Source organism: Grampus griseus (genome assembly GCF_964374135.1).
Source record: "Grampus griseus genome assembly, chromosome: 4".
NCBI classification, from domain to species: domain Eukaryota; kingdom Metazoa; phylum Chordata; class Mammalia; order Artiodactyla; family Delphinidae; genus Grampus; species Grampus griseus.
The window spans coordinates 141,179,189-141,202,001 of record NC_138997.1 but is presented as its reverse complement, the minus strand read 5'-3'; the positions used below and the strand labels follow the sequence as shown (position 1 = coordinate 141,202,001).

Sequence of the window (22,813 nt, the reverse complement as noted above, 5' to 3'; positions counted from 1 at the left end):
CTTGGGGACTGAAGTTGAAGCAGCATTTGTCTTGGGCCATCAGCAGCCCCCAAGCAAGAGCGTTACCGCCCACCTGTGCCGGTTTCCCCCAGTTTGCTCCCGATGACTCCTCACGCCCAGACGGACTCTGCGAGCGGCCCGCACGCCGCCGGCTGCGATGGTACCTTTTGTGTGCTCGCTGGGGGCTCCGCCCTTCCGTGTGAACACGGAGCGGTGTGACCCGCTTCTCTGTGAAACACTAAAGGCTAAAAGTGGAATTTCTAGGAAAAACGTTCCAGCAACTCACGTATCAAGCTTGCTTCTCACTCGGAGCACAGAGCAAACCGTGAACTGGTTGCTGACGTCAGCACGGGGGCTCCACGTGGTGCGGGGCCCCCGGGGAGCCGGGTCGCTTCTGCAGGGGGTCGCCTGCCCGGGCAGCGTCGGGGAAGAGTCCGGAGGAGCCGCGCTTGCTGCGTCGTGGGATGGTGGGGCCCCTGGCTGGGGTCAGGAATTAGCCTGAGAGGCTGCTGGCCTTGGTGACTTCCTGGGTTTTGTTGCCACGTAAATAGATCACGGAAAATCTGAGTCCCCGTGGCGCCCACCTGTTACCGTCTTGGTGACGGTCCATCCGGCAGGAAGAGTTTAGCCACAAAGACCCTGGGACACACACGCGTCAGAGTGGGCCCCGTCGGCATCAGAGCTGGTTTCCAGTGTCCACCCGGCTTTTCAGGGATGTCCTGAAGGGCAGCGCCCTGGGCCGCTGGTTTGTGGGTGTCCCGTGGCACAGGACTGGGTGTGAAAACAGCAGGAATGTGTCCTGGACAGAAGCTCACTGCCCGGGTGTGGGCGGGGCCGCACTCCCTCCGGAGGCTCCGGGGAGGCTCCCTCCTCATCTCCGCAGTTCGTGGGGGCTGCAGGCATCCCTGGGCTTGCGGCTGCGTCCCCCATCTCTGCCTCTGCCTTCGCACGGCCTCTCTTCTGTGTGTGCGCTTCTCCTTCTTCTCATTGGATTCAGGGCCACCCTGATCTAGGATGACCCCGTGTTGTCACGTCATTCCATCTGCAAAGACCCTGTGCCCAAGTAAGGGCACGTTCACAGGTTTCAGGGGGTTAGGACATGCCCCGTTCCAGCCACCCCACCCGGCAGGCCTCTGGGAGGGGTGCGGGTCCCAGGTCCGCGCCCCCGCCCCCCTGGGCTCCCTGAGAACAGCTGTGTGAGCTCGGGCTGCTTGCGGCCTTTGAGCCGATTCCTCAGCCCAGTGACATGGATCGTCTGCTCTTTAATCAAGTTCTCAGCTGTGCTGTGAGGTAACGGATACGACAGCGTGAAACAGTCGGGGGTCCGTAGCAGAACCCGTAGCAGTGGGTACCATGCGTCATCTTCCCAGGGAACGGGCTGTGTGACATCGAAGGAAATCCCAGGTGCCCCGTGTCCCGCCTTTGTACCCAGACCCAGTTCGGCCAGATCCCACCTGGGAGTCTGGAGCCGGGAGCAGCTGCAGGCCCTGCGGGCCTGGGCGCCCTGGCTCTGGGCCCTCTGCCTGGGTCGGGCGGGAAAGCGTGGACGCAGAGCCACGTGGCCAGGTCACACTCCACACCCCTACCCCGCTCGCTCGCCGTGTGCCTGGGCTCGTCCTCACGCCCTGTGTCCTTAACGGAAGAGGCGGTAGCCGTCCTGCCGGGCAGGCTGTTCTGAGGTCGCCGAGTCCTCGGAACTAGCGGAGATGTGGCGAGAAGGACCCACAGATGCGGGTGCGGCGCTGGGGCGTGGGGAGGAGGACGGAGGTCTTCCTCCAGCCCCTTCCAGCCCGTCCCTGTCTGTCTACACCCCTGCCGTGTGCTTCCTCTCTGCACTTCAGGGCTCTCGGGTGAGGGGGGCAAGGCGTCAGGGGAGCCGGTGTGAGGTCCAGGGCCCCAGGGCCGGGCTGGCCAGGTGGACAGGGCGCCCCTCCTCCTACCGCCTGCTGGAAAGTCGTCCTGACGTCCGTGCAGATCCGAGTTTCTTCCAGACTGTGTATCCTCATCGTAAATGAGGTGCTTGCCCCCAAAGCGCCTCCGTGACCCTGTGGGCTCTGTGGCTACCAGAACCATGGAGAACACGGGCTGGCCTCACAGCAGAGCCAGGAAATACCCTCACCTGCGCCTGTCCCAGCCCGGCCACCACCCGGGCTGTGCCGTGGGCAGTCCCTCAGTTTCCGCACCTGTAAACTGGAGAGCTGAGTTCTCGACAAGGGTGAGACGCCCTACGGTGACATCGGTTACAGTTTTCTCCGTTTCTCGTTTTGAAGTCCCGCTGGCGGCATACGAGTGGTTGGTCTGTTACCTGCTCCGCGAGAGTTATCAGAAATTAAATCAAGAGAAACAATCGGGAAGCAACGACTTTGAAGCAAGAAACAACTGTCAGGTACGTGTTTGTTTTAAAAGTTGCTTTTCTAATGATTCGCTCCTAATTCCCGCCCCGTCGTGTCCTTGGTGAGCTGCATGTCCTGGTGATGGCAGGCCCCGTTGCTCAGCCCCTGTGACCTCGGGCACTTGGCCTGACGTCTCCGCACCTTGGTTTGCTGTTGGGACGGTGGCGCCGCCCCTGCCCCGTGTGGAAGAGGTTGTGGGCATCATATCGAAGGCCCCTGACAAGTGTGTGGCCCGTCGGCCAGAGCTGTGCTGGTTGGAGGGGGGACCCGGGGCTGTGGGAGCCCGTCAGCCACCAGGGTCCCTCCCGACCAGCAGAGTGACGGCTCGGTGACTCCTGTGAGGTCCCACCCGCGCTCTGTCTGCATTTGCTTCTGTAGTCATTGTGCTTCTCTCCAAGGAGGCTCGGTGAGATTGGCCCAAGGGCAGCTCTGGTTCTCACTCTGGGACAGGGCTGCCTCTCGCGTCTGGAATCCGCAGCACAAAAACAGCCGCTCTAAACACCTCTTTACGCGGGATCTGGGCCTGCTGTGCCCCGTGGGCCCCGTGCATCCACAGTGACGGGTGTCGTTCGGGAAAAACGTAGCCCAGGAAGCTTCTAAAACTGGTGTTGTCCCTTCGCCTTGGACACTGGGCGATGGAGCCTCCCCCGATAGCCTGGGGCCACGTCTGCCCGTCACCTCCGAGGGCCCCGCCCCCTGTGCTGCGAGGGACAGCTTCACCCCCTTGAGCAGGTGCAGTCAGAGCAGAGCAGGCATCCGGGGACCTGCCGGGCGTGTCTGCCCCAGGAAGGGGGAGGAGCACACAGGGATGGGGCTTCGCTGGAAAGGCTCCGACCGAGGGCGAATAAACCAGGATCACACCTGTGTCTTCAATGAATTCAGCAGACGTCAAGGTGGGTGAAACCCTAGTTCAGTCCAGGAACCTGAGAGAGGAGGTGTGAACACGATCCTTCCACGTGGGCTGGGGCCACGGCACCCTCAGTCACTCGGACACTGACGGCTGCGGAGTTCCTCCTTTCTCTGCATTGTAGCCCAAGACCCCGAAAATATGGAGGACACAGAGGTCGCCCCTTCCCAGCACATCCGAACCCCGCAGAGCTGCCCAGAAGGTCACCACAGGTCTCGTCCGAGCCGATCTGCGACACCGCCATGCCCGCCGGCCTGTGCCCGGCACCTGCACACACAGACAGCAGAACCCGAGTGTGTGGCGTGGTCGTGTGAGAAGGAATTCACATAGACCTTCGACTGAGAACTTGGCAACGGCACCTCAGTGAGCCTCGTGGCAGAGGACAGGAGGGGCCAGCGTACCCAGCCTGGGTCCAGCCAAGACGGGTGTCCCTGGGGAGAGCCTCAGAGCTGAGGTGCGGCCAGACGGAGTGGCCGTGATGTGTACTGGAAGGCGGCCGCGGGGCTTGGAGGGGAGGGTGACCCGAGAGGGGGGCTGCGTTCTCCAGACCTGGTCTGGATCACGGAGCATTAAGTGTGAGCGCTGGGTCATCCTGACAGCTGAGAGCGCCTCAGAGCCCTGGGACAGACGTTCAGGGTCCTGTGGAGATGTGGTCCCCGCCCGTATGGTGATGGGAGCAGCAGGAGAGCACGAGAGGGAAACTTCAGCAAATGTTTACGTGCCCTCGGCGGGACGAGCTGCTCAAGTATGACAGGAAACTCGGAGGCTGTGAAGGAAGAGAAAACTGGCAGCTCTGACTACACATACGTTCACCCTTTCTAAATAGCAGAAGATACTACAAGCAAAGTCAGAAGACAGATTCCAGGCTGGGGAAGCATGAGACGTACGTAACTGACGGTAGCAAAGAGTTCCTACAGGTTGAGGGTCAGCCTGGCCTGGAAACCAGCCTCTGGCCCGAGGTGGCAGCCACAGCAGTCGCTGACCACGAACCAGGGCCAGGGATGCGCGGGTCAGAGGACAGTGTCTGATGGACGAGGGCCACTCCATGCGCTGCCAGCCGAGGCTGTGAACTACTGTGCCCTTTGGGGGAGATCACTGGCTGCTTTTGTGAAAATATAAAGTGTGTTCACGCTTTGACTCACCGGGGGGTAGAGGGGGACGTTGATAAACTTTTCTTTATCTGCTCCTGCTAGTAAGAACTCCCAAGCATTGAACCCAAGCCAGCTGTGACCCCTGAGTCCAGCTCTTTCCCCCACACTGCACGGCTGATGTCCACGCTTGAATAGTTCAGAGTTTGTTTTTTGCCTAAAATATTTATTACTTGGTAAAATGCAGATATACTCGGAAATCAGAGCACACCAGAAACTGGTACCTGGATCCGAATTTTTTCCCTGGGGCTGTAGGTTTAGTGGGGGTGGGGATGCACTGGGACCAGTGCAGGGAGAGGGGAACGGACCTTCCTGGCCTCACACGTCGGACTGCTGGCCTCTCTCTGGAGCTTTTCGTGGTTACAGAGCGGCAGAAACATTGAGTTTGGACCAGCTTGTGCCGTGGCGGGTAGGACCACCCCTGAGTGTTTCTGTCCCCACCGCGGCCCCAGAGTGGACACCATAAGGACCCTTTGTGGGCACTGGCCCATGTCTGTTAATAGCGTGGTCAGATCTGCTGGCGGCAAGGACAGGCTGTCCGGGAGAAGCCAAGGACGGGTACTGCGTGTAAGGATTTGGGCGGGAAGTGGAGGGCGTGGGAGCTGGAGTGAGGCCCTCAACCCTACGCATGTTCGGGCTGTGTGATTTTGGGGGACCTGTCCGTGCATTGTGGGGTGCCCAGCAGTACACCAGGCCTGTACCCACTAAGATGCCAGCAACACCCCCGAGTCGTGACAACCAAACTGTCTCCTGACGGTGCCAGATGCCCCAGGGCACAAACCGGCCCCAGTCAAGGACCCCTGAGTCAGTGGAACCTCCCGTCTGGAGCGGGGAGCTGATGGGAAGCGGAAGCAGATCCGTCCTCTGTGGCTCGTGGAATCTCGCCTCTGCCATGTCTCCCTTCAGACACCTCCTGCCTGCCCATGGCCTGGCGTGGCCATCACCCTGCATCCACGGGACCACCCAGGCCCAGCACATATGCTGCCCGTGCACTGTGCTCTCCACGGCTATTAATGCAGGTTCTCAGGCAGCAGGGCAGGTGGCCTGACGAGCGGCCAGGAGAGCCAGCCAGCCCGCCCCTGGCGCCCAGTCAGCGGGGTGGGGAAGTAGACGTGGGCTCCTGAGCCCGCTGCTGCGTCGGGCGTCCTGGGCACGGAGGTCGCGGTGGGGCGGACCCCCAAAGCCCAGGTCCCCCAGGCGGCTGATGGCCTCATCTGAACATTTCCAGAAGCACACGTAGCAGCTTCATGCGTGTCCGAGTCCTGGGATTGAGACAGAGTAGAAGAGCAGCCACCATCACAGCAGCTTCTAGGACCCCGAGCAGGTGCTGGACACGTGAGATGCTGTCTGATGCCCCTCCTGGCAGCGCTGGAGGCTGCACCCTGATGCCCCCTCTTCTCAGACCAAGAAGCTTGGGCTTGGGGCGGAAACCGCCTGTCCACACGTGCACATCTGGAAAAGCCGAGTGGATTTGGAAGCTGGTCCCCTCGACCCTGAATCACTTCTGCGTCAGTGACTCAGAGCTCAGCGGGGCTCAGGATGCGTTTTCCGGGTGGCGAGGTCAGAGGTGGCGCTGCCTTACCAGGCCTGCACCAGCCGATGCCATAGCTGAAATGGACGTACGCCACTTGCACGGGGAAATAAGATGAACGCAATGTGATTTCATACTAGAAAATCCACGTGGTTGAAAAGGAGAGAGTAAAGTGGAGAGCACGGAGAGTTTGGATTCAGTTCTGAGCCCGGCCCCTGGGATTCGCAAGGGCCCTCACGCAGAGCGGAGCCCACAGCGCGTGAGCACGTTTAGGGGTGCGGGTGGTTACTGTAATGACACGCTCTAGCGACGTAGTGAAGGGGTGGACACTGGGGCCAGCCTGCCTGGGTTCAGCTATGTCTCCACCTCTTGCCCGTTGCGTGACCTTGTTTCATCCGTGGGGTCCGGGGAGGATCAAGGTGATAAACTGCTGGCTCTTGTGAGCTTAGTGCCTGGCCTGGGGTGAGGGTGGGGTACTCCCTGCCCACCTCCGCCGTCAGCTTCCCTCCTGTGAGGTCTCCTCCCCCAGCCTCCCCCAGCGCTCACCCTCCAAAGCCAAGGGCGCACACACCACAGTGTGTGCGAGAGGGAAGGGGACAAAGCCGCTCTGAAGGCCCCGGGCTGGCCCTCCAGGCCGGACACGGGACGCAGGATGTGTGCCCTTGCGGCTTCAGAAGCCCAGCGGGGTGTTGGGGTCGGACGAGGCAGACTGGCACGAGGCCGGGGAAGCGTCCTCCCCTTGAATTTTCTCCTGAGGACGCCTAGTCTCGGGCAGGCCCTGGGAGAGCCTCGGCCTCGGAAGTGACCAAGGGACGACCCAGTGTTTGCTCTGAAAGTCGAGGGCAGGCCTTGAAATCATAGCCCCTGCCCCTTGGTGCCTGCACCCCCTTCCCCCTGCCCCCCGCCCCGGACCGCACTCTGGACCACAGTCTGTTGATTCTGGTCGACGGTCGGGGGCAAAGTAGGCAGGCACTGAGTAAAGGTCTTCACCCTGCCCCGTCCCCGGTCACCTCCTTGCTGGACTATTTTTTTAATTACACAAGCAACACATGCTCATTATAATAAATCAGGAACGCATCTATAATTGTTCTAATAAAAAAGCAGTAAACCGATCAATTAGAGATGGGGAAAGAAAAGCTGACGAGCAAAGCTAATGATTAGCAGCAGATGTTTTGGATGTTGGTTAGAGAAGCAAAAGCTGGGACCGAAAGATCCGTGGTGACTTCCTGCTTCCACACACAAAGCCAGCATCGGAACTCACACGCAAGTCAAACTCGGCCGGGAACGGCTGCACGTCTTGGCCCCTGTCCAGTGGTTGCCTTATTCCTGGACGTGATAGGAGAGTGGGCGAGAAAGGCTGATCTTTAGAAACTTGGGAGGCAGGGGCGTGGCCACGCCCTTGGAGGAGCTGACGTCACTCTCAGGTGAGTCCCCGGAGTAGCCTTGTCCATGGCCCCGCGTACAAGAGAATTGACCTTGTGCTCTCAGGGAGCCCACCTCCTGGAGACGCCACTGGCCGCGCTGGACGAGCCCGCCGTGCCTGTGTGTTGGCTGTGGGGTCACCCCGCGTCCCAGATGGGACCTAGCTGAGAGAGGTTGCCGGGCCTGAGGTCCAGAGCTGCTGCAGCTGGGCTTGTGTTCCTGCAGGCCTTTCCATGGTGCTTCCCCAGAAGCACTGCCCGGCCCCGTCCGTCCCCTGCTGCACTAATGCTGCTGGCACGCAGACCTTGCTGTGTGTTCCCGAACGCCGTGTGCTGTGTTCTGTTGCAGGTGTACTGCTGCCGCCCCTTGGCCCTGGCATTCCTGGAGCTCACGGTCGTGCGGAGGTTCCACGAGCACGTGCACCAGCCTGACGTGCCACCCCCGCTGCGGGCTGTGCTTGGGCGGCTCAGCGCTCTCTACGCCCTGTGGTCCCTGAACCAGCACACGGCCCTGCTCTACCGAGGTGAGCCCCCTGCCCAGGAGCTGGGCGCCCTCCGCTTTACCCAGGAGACTCTGCTTTCCCCATGTGGTGCTCCTTCCGTGCCATTTTCTGAGCACTCATCACACATTGAGTGAGGAGCCCAGAGGCCACAAGAAGAAAAGCACAGCAGAAGGGTGGCGCCCACAGGACCGAGCCCGGGTTGCTGGGGCAGCACCCCCAGGAATGCCCAGACTGGGGATCCGGGAGGGCTTCCTGGAGGCGGTGATGAATGGCCTGATTCCTGGAAGATTGGTGGGAAGGGGGTAAACCTGAGTTTCTCAAACTTCATTTTCATTATTATCCCCCAAGGAGCCCTTTTAGACGTCTTTTCCTAACCACCCCCATGACATGTTAACACTACAGCTATTCTGTGTATCTGTTCACGTTCTGTGCGTACATCTGGGCTGTGTGAGGAGTACACTTTTCCCCTCCCCCTTGCCAGGAACCCATGTTTTCCCTCTTGGGGCTGGTGTTGCCCCTGGGAGGTGGTGCCCGAGGGCTCCCGGGTAGAGGGAGCAGCGGGGTGTGGGGCGAGGCGCCCACCCACTCCGAGTGAGCGGGCGCCGTTCTCTGCGGCAAAAGTCAGACAAAATCAGTCCCGCAGCAAAGTCGGGGCCTCCTCTTTAGGCCTGTTGGACGGCACGGCACAGCCCGCCGCATTGTAGGAGGTGAGGCTGTGGGGCTGGGTCTCGTGCCCAGCCCCTGGTGGCTACAGACGCCCACATGCCCGCAGGTGCAGCTGTGTGCCCGCAGCCCCTGTCGGCCCGCAGCACAGCCTCCTGCCACCGCCCGCGCCGTGCTCTGCCTGCCGCCGGCCCTGCCCCGCAGGTCTCCCCCCAGCCCCCCGAGGCCACCTTCCTGGGCTTCAGCCTCCCCAGCTCCCGGCTCTGACCCCCAGCACAAGCTCAGTGAGCTGGCGGGAAGGGGGACACAGGAGCCCAGCCCTGGCCGGTGCCTTTCTGTGAACGGGTCGCAGCGGGGCTCGGGCAGCAGTAGCGAGGCATTTTCACACAGAATGGGCTCTTTTGGAAAGCTGTTTCAGCATGTTTGCAATTTGTGGGTAATTTGGGAGTTAGGGTAGCAGAACCCAGAGTAACCAGCGCTCTGCTTACAGGTGGCTACTTTTCTGGTGAACAAGCAGGTAAAATGGTAGAGAACGCCATCCTGGCCCTGTGTGCCCAGGTGAGTTGAAATCCCCTTATATCCTTATACGATTTCCACATTACACACGATCACCCGTATATTAACGTTCACTGACCTTAGCTTCCCACTCGTTTGTGTGCGGGCAACTGTTAGCACAGCCGGGAAACTTACAGAATGTGCTTGTGTCAGAAATTTCAGGAAGCGTCATTTTCAGAGACTGTCGTAGAATCTGTACACATTCAGCTCGCTCTAATAATAATTTTTTACAGCGATATCGATAATTCTCTCCAGCATTTCATGTTAGCCTCCAATTTTAGTTCGTTTCACGGTATTTTCCTTTTTTATTGCATCCTTCTACCTTTGTCGCCCAGAAAAGTCAGATGGCCCCAGCGCCACGTCACGTTCTGAGGGCACTCTGTCCACTGGAGCTTTGTGTGGGGGTGGACGTGTTCTGGGACGGCGCTGTACCATACCATCACCACTGGCCACCTGGGGCTGTTAGAATGGCGGCCAGTGTGACCAAGGATTTTTAGTTTTCTTTAATTTTTTTTTAAACCAATTTATTTATATTTTATTTATTTATTTTTGGCTGCCTTGGGTCTTCGTTGCTGCGCACGGGCTTTCTCTAGTTCCGGAGAGCGGGGGCTACCCTTTGTTGTGGTGTGGGGGCTTCTCATTGCAGTGGCTTCTCTCATTGCGGAGCACGGGCTCCTGGCATGCGGGCCTCAGTAGCTGCGGCACATGGGCTCAGTGGTTGAGGCTCGTGGGCTCTAGAGCATAGGCTCGGTAGTTGTGGCACACGGGCTTAGTTGCTCTGCAGCATGTGGGATCTTCCCGGACCAGGGACCGAACCCATGATCCCTGCATTGGCAGGCGGATTCTTAACACTGCACCACCAGGAAAGTCCAGTTTTCTTTAATTTTAATGAAACAGTCACGTGTGTTGTGGCTGCCGTATCGGGGGGTGCAGTTAGAGGCATTTCTCTACTTTTGATGGTAAGACATGAACCAAAGTCCCCAGCATTTTGCCCAGTGTCTCACACGACGGGTGACAGGCCGCTCCGTTTCTCCCCTTTCAGGGCTTTCAAGTTGATGTAGTTCTAGGTGATGCCTCTGTGGTTGACATTAAGGCTCTCCCCGGGTTTGTTTCCTAAGCGTCCATCTCTCCCCACGTGGGCTCTGGGTAAGGGTGTCTCTGTGATGGTGCTGTGTACACAGACCGCATTTACTTAAACAGGAGGGGGTCTTCCTTCGTGTGTTCCACAGGTGGTGAGTTGCCATTATTAAAAATACAACCATCGGGGCTTCCCTGGTGGCGCAGTGGTTGAGAGCCTGCCTGCCGATGCAGGGGACACGGGTTCATGTCCTGGTCCGGGAAGATCCCACATGCCGCGGAGCGGCTGGGCCCGTGAGCCATGGCCGCTGAGCCTGCGCATCCGGAGCCTGTGCTCCGCAATGGGAGAGGCCACAACAGTGAGAGGCCCGTGTACCGCAAAAAAAAAAAAAAAAAAAAAAAAAAAAAATACAACCATTGTTTTCCTTGCTCTCAAACGTGACACTTACACCACGGAGCTGGTGGCTGGCGGTCCTGGGCCATGATGCAGCCTGAGCCGCCTGGCAGATCCAGGCTCGTCCTGACTCGGGGAGGCCAGGGTCGGCCGGGTGGAGGGCGCCAGCTCCGTCCCTGGTCCAGCCATTCCCTTGGGCATCGTCTGTGGGGCTGTTCTCACCGTCACAGCAGAGGGGAGCGTAAGACAGAGACCCTGCGGCCCACAAAGCCGGGCTCTTTCCTGTGGGCCCCCTACATTAAACGTTGGCCGACCCCGGTCCAGGCTCGTCTCCCCTCACCCACCGCGGTGCCGGGGGTGTGCGGAGCCGTGGAGCAGCCTCTGAACCACAAAGCGGGCTGCACTTCCCTGTTCCTGTGACTCTTTGCTCAACAGTTGATTTCATACGTTGTTCAAGTCGCCCCCGTTCCAGCGTTCTCTTGAGTTCAGCCACAGCATTTCACAGTCATTTTAAGAAAATTGTTTTTTGCATTTCAAGAAAATGCTTGGGAGTCTTCTCATATAAATTCCACTTGTCATATTGAAGAATAATTTGTATAATGGGACGGGAGAGTAATAAAACTACTGGGAACCGAAGAGCGTTGGAATGATGGCTTTTCCAGGTGCTCATAAATGCTTTTTCTCTTACATTTTTTTCCGGACATATTTTCCTCTATTGGAACAGTAATTGCCCAGATAAGTCAGGGTTCAGAGACAAACCTCTGAAGACAGTTGCCAATTAATGAGCCACAGAATCGTCAGTTTTACGAGCGGTCCGTACCTTGTTGAAAAAAAATAAAACATTGGAAGTCTTGAGTGGATAGCAACATGGTGAAAATATTCAGACACACACTCAGCGAACCTAAAATCCAGGCCAGTGAAAAGATAGCACTTTAGTAACTGAGCCACATGCGCCTGCCCGCCGGAGTTACCGTTGCTAGTGGGCTGTAGGCTCTGTTGCTCGGTGGTCGCCATGGAGATGCCGGGAGTTGCCAAGTGTATGGACTTTGTTTTCCAACAGCTGAAAGACGATGCTGTTGCCCTGGTTGATGTGATCGCCCCTCCTGACTCCATCCTGAACTCACCGATCGGCAGAGCTGACGGCGAGGTAAAGAGCAGAGCCTCCTCCCGTGGCGGCTGGGGGCGCTGCACTCAGGACCGCGAGCCGGGGGCTCTCTGGGGCCTGATGGTAGTCGTTGCAGAGCCTGAGATGATGCCGTGGCCCGGGAGTCTCTGGTCACACGTGGGCAGCGGGGAGGGAGTGGCTGAGAGACGTGGGGGTGGTCACGGGCGGGTTAGCCGTCCCCCAGCCTGCCCTCCTCCGAGAAAGGGGACGGCATTGCCGCCCTCTTGGGCCGTGATGCCGAGGTCAGCCCGGGCCTGTGCCACGCTCGGGGCCCTGCAGCTTCTGGCTCTTTTCACGCTCTCCTGGGAGCCTCTCCACCCCCGGGTCTTCTGACCGGCTCACGGCACTAGCTCGTAACCCCTCACCCTCTGCCTGTGTTTCGCCGGCAGCCCGCACGTGGCTTCCCGAGCTCCTCTCTCGCCCCTCCTCCCCACGCTCCACAGCGATGGCTTAAAAGCAGACCTTGTCAAACAGCTGCTCTGATGGAGCCCTGCACCTGAAATGGCACCCAAATCCCTTCCTGCGTCCCCAGCCCACGCGGCCTGACCTCTGCCCCGTTCTCCAAGGTCATTTCACACCGCGCCCCTCCCACCCTCTGGACTAAAGTCTCACTGTCCTCCTGTTTCTCCGTCGTACTGGGCACTTTCCCACCCCAGGGCCTTTGCACCTGTGTTCCTGTTGCCGGAGCACTTGTGTTCATTCTAAGCGGAATGCCGCCTCTTCAGAGAGGCCTTCTCCGGCCTCCAGCTGAAGGGGCACCCCCAAGAGTGGCCCCACTTTGTCCTGCTGTGGGACCCTCACGGTGCCCACGGGTGTCCCTACCTGACCTCCTCCACCACGTGGAGACGCCCGTGCTGGACGACACCCACGGGTCTGCTCAGTGCCTCCCACTACCTGTGGGTGGCTGTCCCTGTGTTTCCATGGAGATGTGGCATTTCACAGTGTTGAAGTCACGTGCTGAGGTTCCAGGGCTGTCGTGTTCTTTCTGCTGAGACTTCTGCTGACCCAGGAGACTGAACGTAGGGTGCTAGGAACCCTCCGTCTGTCCCCAGGGGACACTGCAATCAGTCTGGGGGGGCAGGCGCCTGGACCTCTGACCAGCCCAAGCCACACCTGGGGTTGGGACAGGAGTACCAGGCACTGGGGTGGACAGTTCGGACGAGTCCCCCATCGAATCAGGACGGTGGGGACCGTACATCTGTGGAGGGCCTGCCGTCCTCTGGCTGCACAGCTGGGCGGGGCGTCCCCGCTCACGGTGTGTGTTACCACATCCACTTCGCCAGGGAGAAACCCAGCCTCCGGAGGGGCCGGGCGAGTTGTAGCGGAGCCAGGATTGGGGCCGAGATGGACCGTCTGGAGGGAAGGCAGGAGAGAGTGAACCTGCTCTTGGCTAGGGCCCCCGCGGGAGCACGAGGACGACGTGCTGACAAGCCCACGGGAGAGGGGCTGGCCTCTGCGACACAGGTGCACGGGAGCGTTAGCCCCGAACAGGCGGCGCCGAGCGGCTCTGCAGAACACGGCCCTGGCTCGCGGGCGGGCGGCGGAGGAGTAGGGGAGGGCCGTCCCATCCCGTCCTGTCCCGATACCGGGGCCCCGGGTTCCACGCTGACACCAGAGCCAGCCCGAGGCTTCACCCAACAGGGTGCCTGACGCAGTGTGCATTCCTCCTAGTGTTAAGGGCTGAGGTTTGAACTAGGTGCTCCTAGGTAAGAAATTCATTTATTTTATTTTTAATGTCAGGCATTACTTTTTATAAATTTATTTATGTACTTATTTTTGGCTGCATTTGGTCTCCATTGCTGTGCGCGGGCTTTCTCTAGTTGCGGCGAGCGGGGGCCACTCTTCGTTGCGGTGCGCGGGCTTCTCACTGCGGTGGCTCCTCTTGTTGTGGACCACGGGCCCTAGGTGCGCGGGCTTCAGTAGTTGTGGTGCGCGGGCTTCAGAAGTTGTGGCGCACGGGCTGTAGAGCGCAGGCTCAGTAGTTGTGGCATGTGGGCTCAGTAGTTGTGGCTCACAGGCTGTAGAGCGCAGGCTCAGTTGTAGCACACAGGCTTCAGTAGTTGTGGTGCGTGGGTTCAGTAGTTGTGGCTTGCAGGCTCTAGAGCGCGGGCTCAGTAGTTTTGACACGCAGGCTTCAGTAGTTGTGGCGCACGGGCTCAGTAGTTGCGGCACACGGACTCTAGAGCGCAGGCTCAGTCGTTGTGGCTCACGGGCCTAGTTGCTCCGCGGCGTGTGGGATCTTCCTGGACCAGGGCTCGAGCCCATGTCCCCTGCATCGGCAGGCCGATTTTTAACCCCTGCGCCACCAGGCAAGTCCCAGAAATTCCTTTTAGATGAGCAGGCACAGCTGTAGGAGATTGAGATCATCAGTAAGTGAAGCGTAACGCTCCGGGCTGTGCAGTGTCGCCTCGGGTTGATGACCTGTGGAGACAGAGCCCGTCCTTGCGTCTCCCTGGGAGCCAAGAATAGCAGAGCGTGGGCAGAACCGCTGAGTGTGCTTAGCAGGTGCGGGGGAGGCTGGCTTCTTGAAAGCAACATTTGCCAGCATCAGCCAGATACGAAACCGGCCCCTTCCCTGTCTCCACGGACCTCAGCCTGGACGCTGGCCGTGCTGGGAGCAGGGAGGCGTCAGGCGGCTGCCTGCCACGCTCAGGACCTTCCTCGAAGATAACAACCGAGAGCAGTTCCGCCTGGGGGGCCCTGAGGCGACGGCTAGCTGGCCCGCTCTGCACAGTCTGACGGGGCAGGCAGAGAGGGGCCAGTGCGTGCCCAGGCCCTGTGGCCCAGGGGACAAGCCGTCACGCTGCTGCCTGGCTGCCCCGCCGCCTACCAGCCAGCAGCCACGTGGGCGCGAGAGAAACGTCGACTTGCAGAATCCACCTTCCAGGAGAATTTCCAAAGCAAAGGGCGAGCGGGGTGTCTTCATCATTAAGTGTACATTATTGTCCTTTATAGTTGCATTTTCACAATTGTTCTCTACCGGCAAAGACTGATTTACATAAATTAAATTTAAATCATCTTAAAATGTTTCCACGAGTGACCGGAGAGAACTTCCTGGGTGTTCACAGTTGCACTGGCACACTCAAAACTTTTCTTGTTACATACACGTGTGTTCTGTATGTCTCTTCTGCAGCTCTATAAGAACCTCTGGAGCGCTGTGCTGCAGCAAAGCAAGGTGCTAGAGAGGGCGTCGTGGTGGTCGGAATTCTCTGCCAACAAGCCCGTCCTAGGAAGCTTGAAATCCAGGCTTTAGTCGCACTGGCTGGCCGTGATGCAGCCGTGGAGACGTGGACCTCGAGTTCAAGTTCTGGAGGCCCCAGAGACGGCTGCCGCTCTCCGAACCCACAGCTCTGCCCTTGCCCGGCTGCTCGTCCCGTGGAGCCCAAGGCGGGCCTGGCTTATCCTGGCCTGCCCCCCACCCCGAGTCCCAGCAGGACGGGTAACGCCTGAAGGGCAGGGCTGATTCGCTGGGTGAAAAGAAAACCTGTAAGATCATTTCTTCCTGACGGACTGAGCGCTTTTTGATCATTAGAGCCTTGCACGTTCTGTTTTCATAGCTGATTGTGAAACTGGTCGTTGGTGATTCGGGTCGGGCAATATTCTACCTTCATCTGAGACTTCTTACAAGGCTGTGCTTGTAACACTACGCCCTGTACGATGCCAGTCTGATTCTTCGTTCACTCTGGTTTGACTTTCTCATGTAATTAAATTCTGACCTTACTCATTTGCACCAGGGACCACCCGAATGACATAGTTGAAGATTTTGCAGGAAAAGAAAATCAGTTTTATTACTTTGTTGTGTGGAACTGGAAGCTTCCATCAAAGAAATGTTTCCAAAGGAAAAAAAAATGCATAATGATTTGAACGTCTGGTCATCCTTAAGTTCCGACCTCCCAGCTGTGTACTTTGTCACTTTGTTACGTGAAGTGGTTTGTTCCTACAGGCAATGGAACACCCATTGCTGCCTGGCTCCGCGGGTGGGGGTGGGGGTGCGTTTCTCCGGGTCCTGAGCACCCTGATGGGGTGGCTGGGGGAGACAGATGGAGGAGGTTGATGGGTGTCTCCACCTGTCACTCGAGTGTCCCAGGTCAGGACGATGGCTGGTGGGTGGGTTCTCACTCGACACCCCGTCTCCGTTGCCCCTGGCCTCGGGGGCAGGGGAGGGGCCGTCCTGTGGCCTCACGAAGAGGCTGAGATGGAGGATGGAGGCTGACCAGGTGCGGCCCTCTCACCTCCTGTGTGTGCCCGGGACCGGCTCTGCCTTCGGCCTCCAGTCCTCTTGCCTGGGCGGAGGGTCTTGTCTGAGGACCAGGGGCCAGCGGGGCCTCAGAAGGAGCTTCACGTGGCTCCAGGCCGGCCCTTCTCTGCAAATACTGGGCTGCACAGAAGCCGGCCCTCCGGGGGAGCCCTTGTCACGTGGTCTTTGTCTGTGAGCGCCCTCAACACCTGGCCGTCGAGGGCCAGGGGCCGCACGGACGATCTGCTCCGTCCCAGGGCTGCCTACGTGGCGTCCCAGCCCCGGCTCCCTCCGTCCTTCCTTGGCGTGTCCCTCTTCCCTGACCGACCAGCGGCCTCTGTGTGGACACGGATGTGGTGTTGGCAGCGGACTCCCTTCCCACCTGGTATCTGAGCCAGGGGGGCCTGTCCCTTGCCCTGCTGAACTGTCAGTCGTCTGCCAGCAGGAATTATGTGACAAGCTGCCTTTACCACGTGCATAGCCCGGTTCCCTGGACAGCACAGCACTGACTGGCTTGTAGTCGGTCTTCCCATTGGTCTGGAAGCTCTTTGAGGTCAGGGACCAGGTCTGAATCACCTGTTTCCAATTCCCAGCTCGAGGGCACACACGGGAAGTGCTTGACAAGTGCTGGAGGGAGGCGGGGATGGGGGGATGGGGGGATGGGGGGATCAGTGGGTGGAGGGATGAACGAATGAGTGAATGAGTTGCATGAAAAAACGCATGAATGAATGAGTGAAGAAACGATGAATGAATGAGTGAAGAAACGAATGAATGAATGAGTGAAGAAGCGAATGAATGAATGAGTAAAAGAATGATCGGGGTGGATTTAGAGGCTGCTGAAGGAGGGAGGACCATTTTGGCCCCAGTGCCCAGCGATGGCAGGTACGGCTGTGGTCCCAGTCACTCCATCGAGTGGGGCTGCTCTCCTTCTCGTGTGAGATTCGGGCCTTCCTGTCTCCACCCTGGGCTCGTGCTGTTGCTTTGAGCCCATGCTGACCCCCACCCACCTTTCCAGCTCCGGTACTGGCTGCGGCTCCTGGTCAGCCCCATTCCAAGGCAGTAGCCAGGGCTCTCTACCCTGGGTGGGGCTGCCTCCCCTCTGGATCCCTGGGACCAGGGGTGGTCTCCTAGCTCTGCCCCTCACAGGGCGCCACCAGTGAGGTGCTCCGTGGAGGGAGAGGTGAGCAGAGGGGTGGGCACGTCCTTCACACTGAAGACCAATGACATCCCGTCTACAGCAGACAGGATGTGTGGACCGCTGTGGAAATAATGCGGGAGTACAGTGTGACCAGACGGAGCCCACCAGCCACTGAAAAATCCATTTTTCATCTTGCAATATCACCGCAGTTGAAATTCTTTAAAAATCATCCCAAGGGGAAAAAAAAAGCCAAAGCCACTGCTCCCCTCCAGCCCTATTAAATGAGCAAATGCTATTTCCAGAGCTACTCACTTGCCCGTCTCAGTAACCAAGTGTTTTTTTAAGGAGTGTGTTTCTACTCCTATGTAGAAAATCATGTATCAAATGACAGAACGCTGGATAAAGGCTTTGTGAACACAAACGCGACTTGGCCAGGGAAGCAGCAGTGGTCACGCTCAGCCTCGGTCATTGAGCAAGGAGATGCTGACTGTCCACGAGAACGTACAGGAAGGGAAATGCAGAAGGGAGGGCCGGGTGGGAAGAGCAGCCCCGGGAAGGGGCATCCTCGGCATTGGCGGAGCTCAGCAGGGAGGACTTGGAGTCCGGGGGTTTCCCTTGTGACCACACTGCTCCTGCACCTTGGATTTGATGTCCTTCTTCCCCAAAGTTATGGCCACACAAGATGTTATGGCCGAATTGTGTCCCCCCAAATCCATATGCCAAAGTCCTCCCCCCAGCACCTCAGAATGTGACTGTACTTGAAGATGGGCCTTTAAAGAGGTGATTAAGGTAAAATGAGGTCATACACGTGGGTCCTGAGCCAGTAAGACTGGTGTCCTTATGAGAAGCAGGGGTCAGCACACAGACACGCACAGAGGGGTAACCACGTGAGGACCCAGGGAGAAGACGGCCGTCCGCAAGCCAATGAGAGAGGCCTCAGAAGAAATCCACCCTGCCCACGCCTTGATCTTGGACTTCCAGCCTGCAGGGCTGTGAGGAAATCAGTTTCTGTGGTTTGGAAGCCCAAGCAAGGAAGTGCACAGGACCCCTTCCCGTATGATCTCTGTGAGCCCAGACGGGCCAAATGATTCCACCTGTTTCAGCCAGTGGCTCAGTGGCTGGTCCAGGGTTCCTCTGGCAGCGGGCACTCTGCGCCCAGAGCGTGCAGAGTGCAGCCTGTGTTTCCGCTGCGCAGAGGGAAAAGGCCAAGGGGACAGGGACTGTGTGTGTGTTTCCGGGGAAATCGTGGGCATGTGGGCGCTGGCTGGCGTGGGACATTGAAAGGGAAGCCAGGAGGAGACGTGCGCAGGGCTGGCCTGGGGACCGGTGTCCAGGTGGCACCTGACTCACAGCCGGCGTTCCCCTGCCTGCCTTTCTCTTCCACCAGCCCCGGGGATGGTGGCCACAGTGAGGAAGTGGGCTCTCGGGTCAGGCAGCCCACAGTCAGGGGCTGGGAAGCAGACTCAGGTTCCCCGGCTCCAGAGCGCACTGGCCTGCCACTGGGGAGAAACTGCAGGCCGTGTACGTCCGATTCCAGAGGTAGGGATCGTCCCCATTTTCCAGGTGAGGACACTGCTGCGCGAGAGCTCAGGTGGCCAGCCTGCAGTCCCAAGTGCTTCCACCGTCCCTCGGGGAGGGGCTCCCGGGCTGGGGGCTGCAGCCCCTCCAGGGCTAACTTTGTGAGTTCAAAGGTGGCAGCAGAACCGTCGTGCGCTAAGAAGAGGGTGGAAGAGGAGACCGGCTGCCTTGCGTTCTGTCCAGGTGGTCTGTGGTGAAATCGTCCTTCCAGAAGGTTCCTTCGTCCATAGCAGGGGCCTCGGGACCAGTGTGCTGGTTCTCTCTGGCGCGCTGGGTGGGCGGGTGTTCAGAGTCACACTAGTGACCGTGTTAGGAGTGGAAAGCAGAGTGATCTGGGATGATTGATCCTCCCCAGGATGGTGAGGAACGACGGGCATCTGGCCGGTCCCCAGGGCGTGCTCGCAGCCTGAGGTCGGGAGAGCCGCACGTGAGGAGCGCAGGTCTGGGGCCAGGCAGACATCCTCCCAGAGAGGGTGGGCATTTCCAGGAAGACGCCCTGCTCCCAGGGATGCCCTCGGGGAGGCGGGAGGCCTGGGGGCCTGGTGGCACCTCTGCAGGACCCTCACCTCTCCGTCTGCAGCCACGATGACGGTGACAGCTCTGCCGATGGTACCCGCCCCACCCCTACCCCCTTCCCCCCACCCCTGCCTGGCTGGCCCACAGGGGCCAGAGGCAGCAGAGACAACACTGCTCAGAAAGCGGTGACACCGGCCCAGCCAGGGGGACACAAGAGCCCTTTGTGGGGACAGGAGGGAAGAAGGTGCGGGCATCCTGCCCAGCTGTAGGCCTCAGACGGTGTCTGGTCTGTGTTTGCACGACGTCTTCCTACAGCCAGGCTGGAGAAGCACCCCTGCGGTCCGGTCACCAGGGAGAGGTTTCCTTGCTCTGCTCCAGGACCACAGTGGTCTCAACAAATCTCAGCCTTGGACCAGGTCCCACGCTTCCCTGAAGCAACCTTGAAAACTCCAGGATGATGGGCTCGGAGAGCCATGAGCGGGACTGGGGCAGCCAACAGCCATGGGCACCCTCCCCGCCAGCCAGCTCCACCCCTCCCCCACCTCCACCCAGGCCCTCCCCCACCTCCACCCAGCCCCTCCCCCACCTCCACCCAGCCCCTCCCCCACCTTCATCCAGCCCCGCCCCCACCTCCCTTAGCCCCGCCCCCACCTCCATCCAGCCCCTCCCCAACATCCACCATTTATTGAACAAACACCGCTAAGCCTTTGCTGTGTGCTGGTCTCTGAGCAGGTGAGTAAGTGGAGGTCGCCGTGGTCGCCGTGCTCGGAACTGCCCAGCAGGGCGCTGGCCGCTGTGGTGCCCTTTGCTGCGGCTCCACGTCTCCGCTGACGGGCTCTTGGGTGCTGTGGGGGCAACGTCCGGGACACAGTGTGCACCCAGGCAGTGGGCGTGGAGGAGACGCAGCACATCTGCCACCGGCACGGTCGCCTGGCACTTGCAAATCTAGCAGAGCCGCACACAGCCCTTGACCCAGGGCGGCCAGGGGGGGCTACTCCTCTGCGCATGGCTCCCCTTGGCTGTGCCGCGCGCTCCTGCACTGCGGCATCCGCTCTCCAGCCCAGGCGGTCTCTGCACGGCCTGACCCGGGGCCCGCGGCCTGTCCAGGGCGGCTGATCCATCCCAGATGCGGGACCCTGTCCGTCCCTTATCACCGAGCCCTGGGCACTGTGGGAGCCGCCCTGTGAGGTCACGGCTGTCCAGTTAATCGGCCCGACCGTGGGTCAGGTCCAACCCTGGGAGGCGGGCAGGGGTGCCTGCAGTGGGGGCGCTTCTAAGATGGCCCAGGCCCCCAGGGCGAGCGAGGGAAGAGAGGCCCCCTGGTAAACTCTGACAACTCCTTTGGCGAATTCCCAGCGTCCTGCCAGGCAGTACATTAACCACTCAGGGGCCACCGAGCTCCGGTCCAGAGCCGAGCTGCAGCAGACGGTCTGCCACCTGGTGCGCCGAGGCTGCGCCAGGCCCCTGAGCTAAGCGACCGCTTGAATCCCCCACTGCCCCAGATTTCAGCAGGTGTGCTCAGCGAGGCCACGAGGCTCACCCCAGGTCACGTGACAAGGCCTGTTGCCTCGGGTCCCCAGAGCCAGCGTCAGGACGGGGTGGGCAGGGCCGGGCAGCCTGGGTCTCCCTCCCTGCCAGCGCCGGGAGGATGGAGGACTGTGGTGAGTGGGCAGGCGTGCCTCCACCCCGAGAGCCTGCAGAGGCAGACAGAGGGCCCCACGCAGCAGGACGGGGACCTGCAGGGAGCGCCATTGCCTTGCAGGGCTGGCACCATGGGGCCTCTTAAAGCAATTTTTAAAAATTTCACTAAGCCACGATGACCATGCATCGACTCGCGCCAGACGTCCGGGCGAACCCGCCCCGCCTCCCTTCTCACGGCAGCCGCTCATGGCTCTTGCCCAGTGTCCCTCTGTCCCAACCTCACGCCTCCACTCTGCACCCCCACCTAGCCCGACTCCTGTCTCCCCCGGGCTCCCCCTGCCCTCAAGCCAACGCCCCTTCCAGCCCCTCCGCAGACTGTTTGCACAGGCTTACCCTGGACCCTCGCGAAAGCCACTCTCGGGGACCCTCCTCTGTGCTCCCAGCGCTCTGCCGTGCCGGGCACAAGCTAGGGGCTCTGTCAACAGCAGCGGAGTTTCAGAAGCTCTGGCTGTGAAGGAAGCTGATGGAATTTCACGACTTGCTACCTTTGTGCAAACTTCCCACCGCGGCAGAGCCCATGAACACAGTCCAGCTGAAACCACGGCATTGTAACAGAAATCTTAGCCTAAATGGATTAATAGTAAGCCTCGGGTGCGAAGGGTCACACAGACACGCGGGGCCGCGGCCGCCTTCCTGATTCTCGTGTGCCTCTCACCAGACTCGGGGCTGGTTCGCGGACCCACGTGTGCGCGATTTACAGCTGTCATCTCCTCTCTGCGGCCGGGCCTGACAGGCCTGCCTTCCCAGCCTGCCTTGCAGCTGGAGACGGCTGTGTGTTTCGGGCTGAATTCTGTCCCAAAATCCATATGTTGAAGGCCCAGCCCCAATACCTCAGAGTGACTGCATTTGGAGTTAGGCCCTTTAAAGAGGTAATTAAGGGAAAATGAGGCCTGAGGGTAGGCCTTTAGTCCAGTATGACTGGTGTCCTTGTAAGAAGAGATTAGGACACAGACAGGGACAGAGGGGTGAGCCTGTGAGGACACAGGGAGAAGGTGGCCGTCTTCAAGCCAGGGAGAGAGGCCTCAGAAGGAACAACCCTGCCCACACCTTGATCTCGGACTTCCAGCCTCCAGGACCGTGAGGAAATAAACTTCAGTCTGGTTCTGGGTTACGGGGGCCCCAGGAAACCAGCACACCATGCCTGGTGGGTCTGGGCGGTGAGGTGTAATCAGAAGTTTGGGGGCGGGGTTTCTGGGGGAGGTTTTAAGAGAGGGATAAGCTCTGGGAAGCCCCTCTGCCTAGCCCACCTGCCTGCCTGTCAGCATCGGGGAAGCAGGTGGTTCCGGGTTGAGGAGAGCGGGTTCCCGGGAGTGCTGAACTCTCCCCCTCCCTGGGGCATCTCCTAATCCCTCCCCCACCCCATCCCTGCCTCCAGGTCAGGCCCCCTGGGGGCCCCCACAGCTCCCGGCCCAGCGGAGGGCGGGGGGCGAGAGGGGGGCCCCCCGTGCCGGAGCGGCACCACGGGGCTGAGCGGACCTCACCTCCCCTCTGCACCCCGGCTTCCCCATCTACCAAAGGAGCGAGTGTGAACTCAAAGCTCTACCCTGGGCCTTCCAGCTGACATCATCTCTCTCTCTGTTAAGGGTTCTTTTTAAAATCAGAAAAACAATATAAACACATCCTATAAAATTCTCAGCTCAAGGAAGAGAACCCCCCCACGGCCTGAGCCACACGTCTCCAAACGGCAAATCCTTCATCGTGGGGCGTTCTATCCCGCACCTGCACCTGCGGTGGGTTTTCTGGACGTCGTTACACTCCGGGGCTCACGTGGTTTTTCTTGTTTCCTCTGTTAGGATTTGATTCCAAGTGTTCTCCACGGCACCGTGCAGCGCTCACACCCATCGTTTCAAGTGGCTGCGTGATACTCCATCCAGCACGTAGGGCCA

General features: G+C 59.6%; 1 protein-coding gene across 4 annotated transcripts in view; it reads left to right on the top strand.

The window, feature by feature from the left end:
* Positions 1–15,622, top strand: part of ACOX3 (acyl-CoA oxidase 3, pristanoyl) — a 47,998-nt gene extending 32,376 nt beyond the window's left edge. For all 4 annotated transcript variants that reach the window (XM_082653824.1, XM_082653822.1, XM_082653823.1 and 1 more), the window contains exons 14-18: positions 2,271–2,386; positions 7,750–7,924; positions 9,057–9,124; positions 11,653–11,739; positions 14,891–15,622. In XM_082653824.1, coding sequence (XP_082509950.1) covers positions 2,271–2,386; positions 7,750–7,924; positions 9,057–9,124; positions 11,653–11,739; positions 14,891–15,010 — 566 coding nt within the window. In that variant the 3' untranslated portion in view covers positions 15,011–15,622. The remainder of the gene's footprint in view (positions 1–2,270; positions 2,387–7,749; positions 7,925–9,056; positions 9,125–11,652; positions 11,740–14,890) is intronic.
* The last annotated feature ends 7,191 nt before the right edge of the window (positions 15,623–22,813 follow it).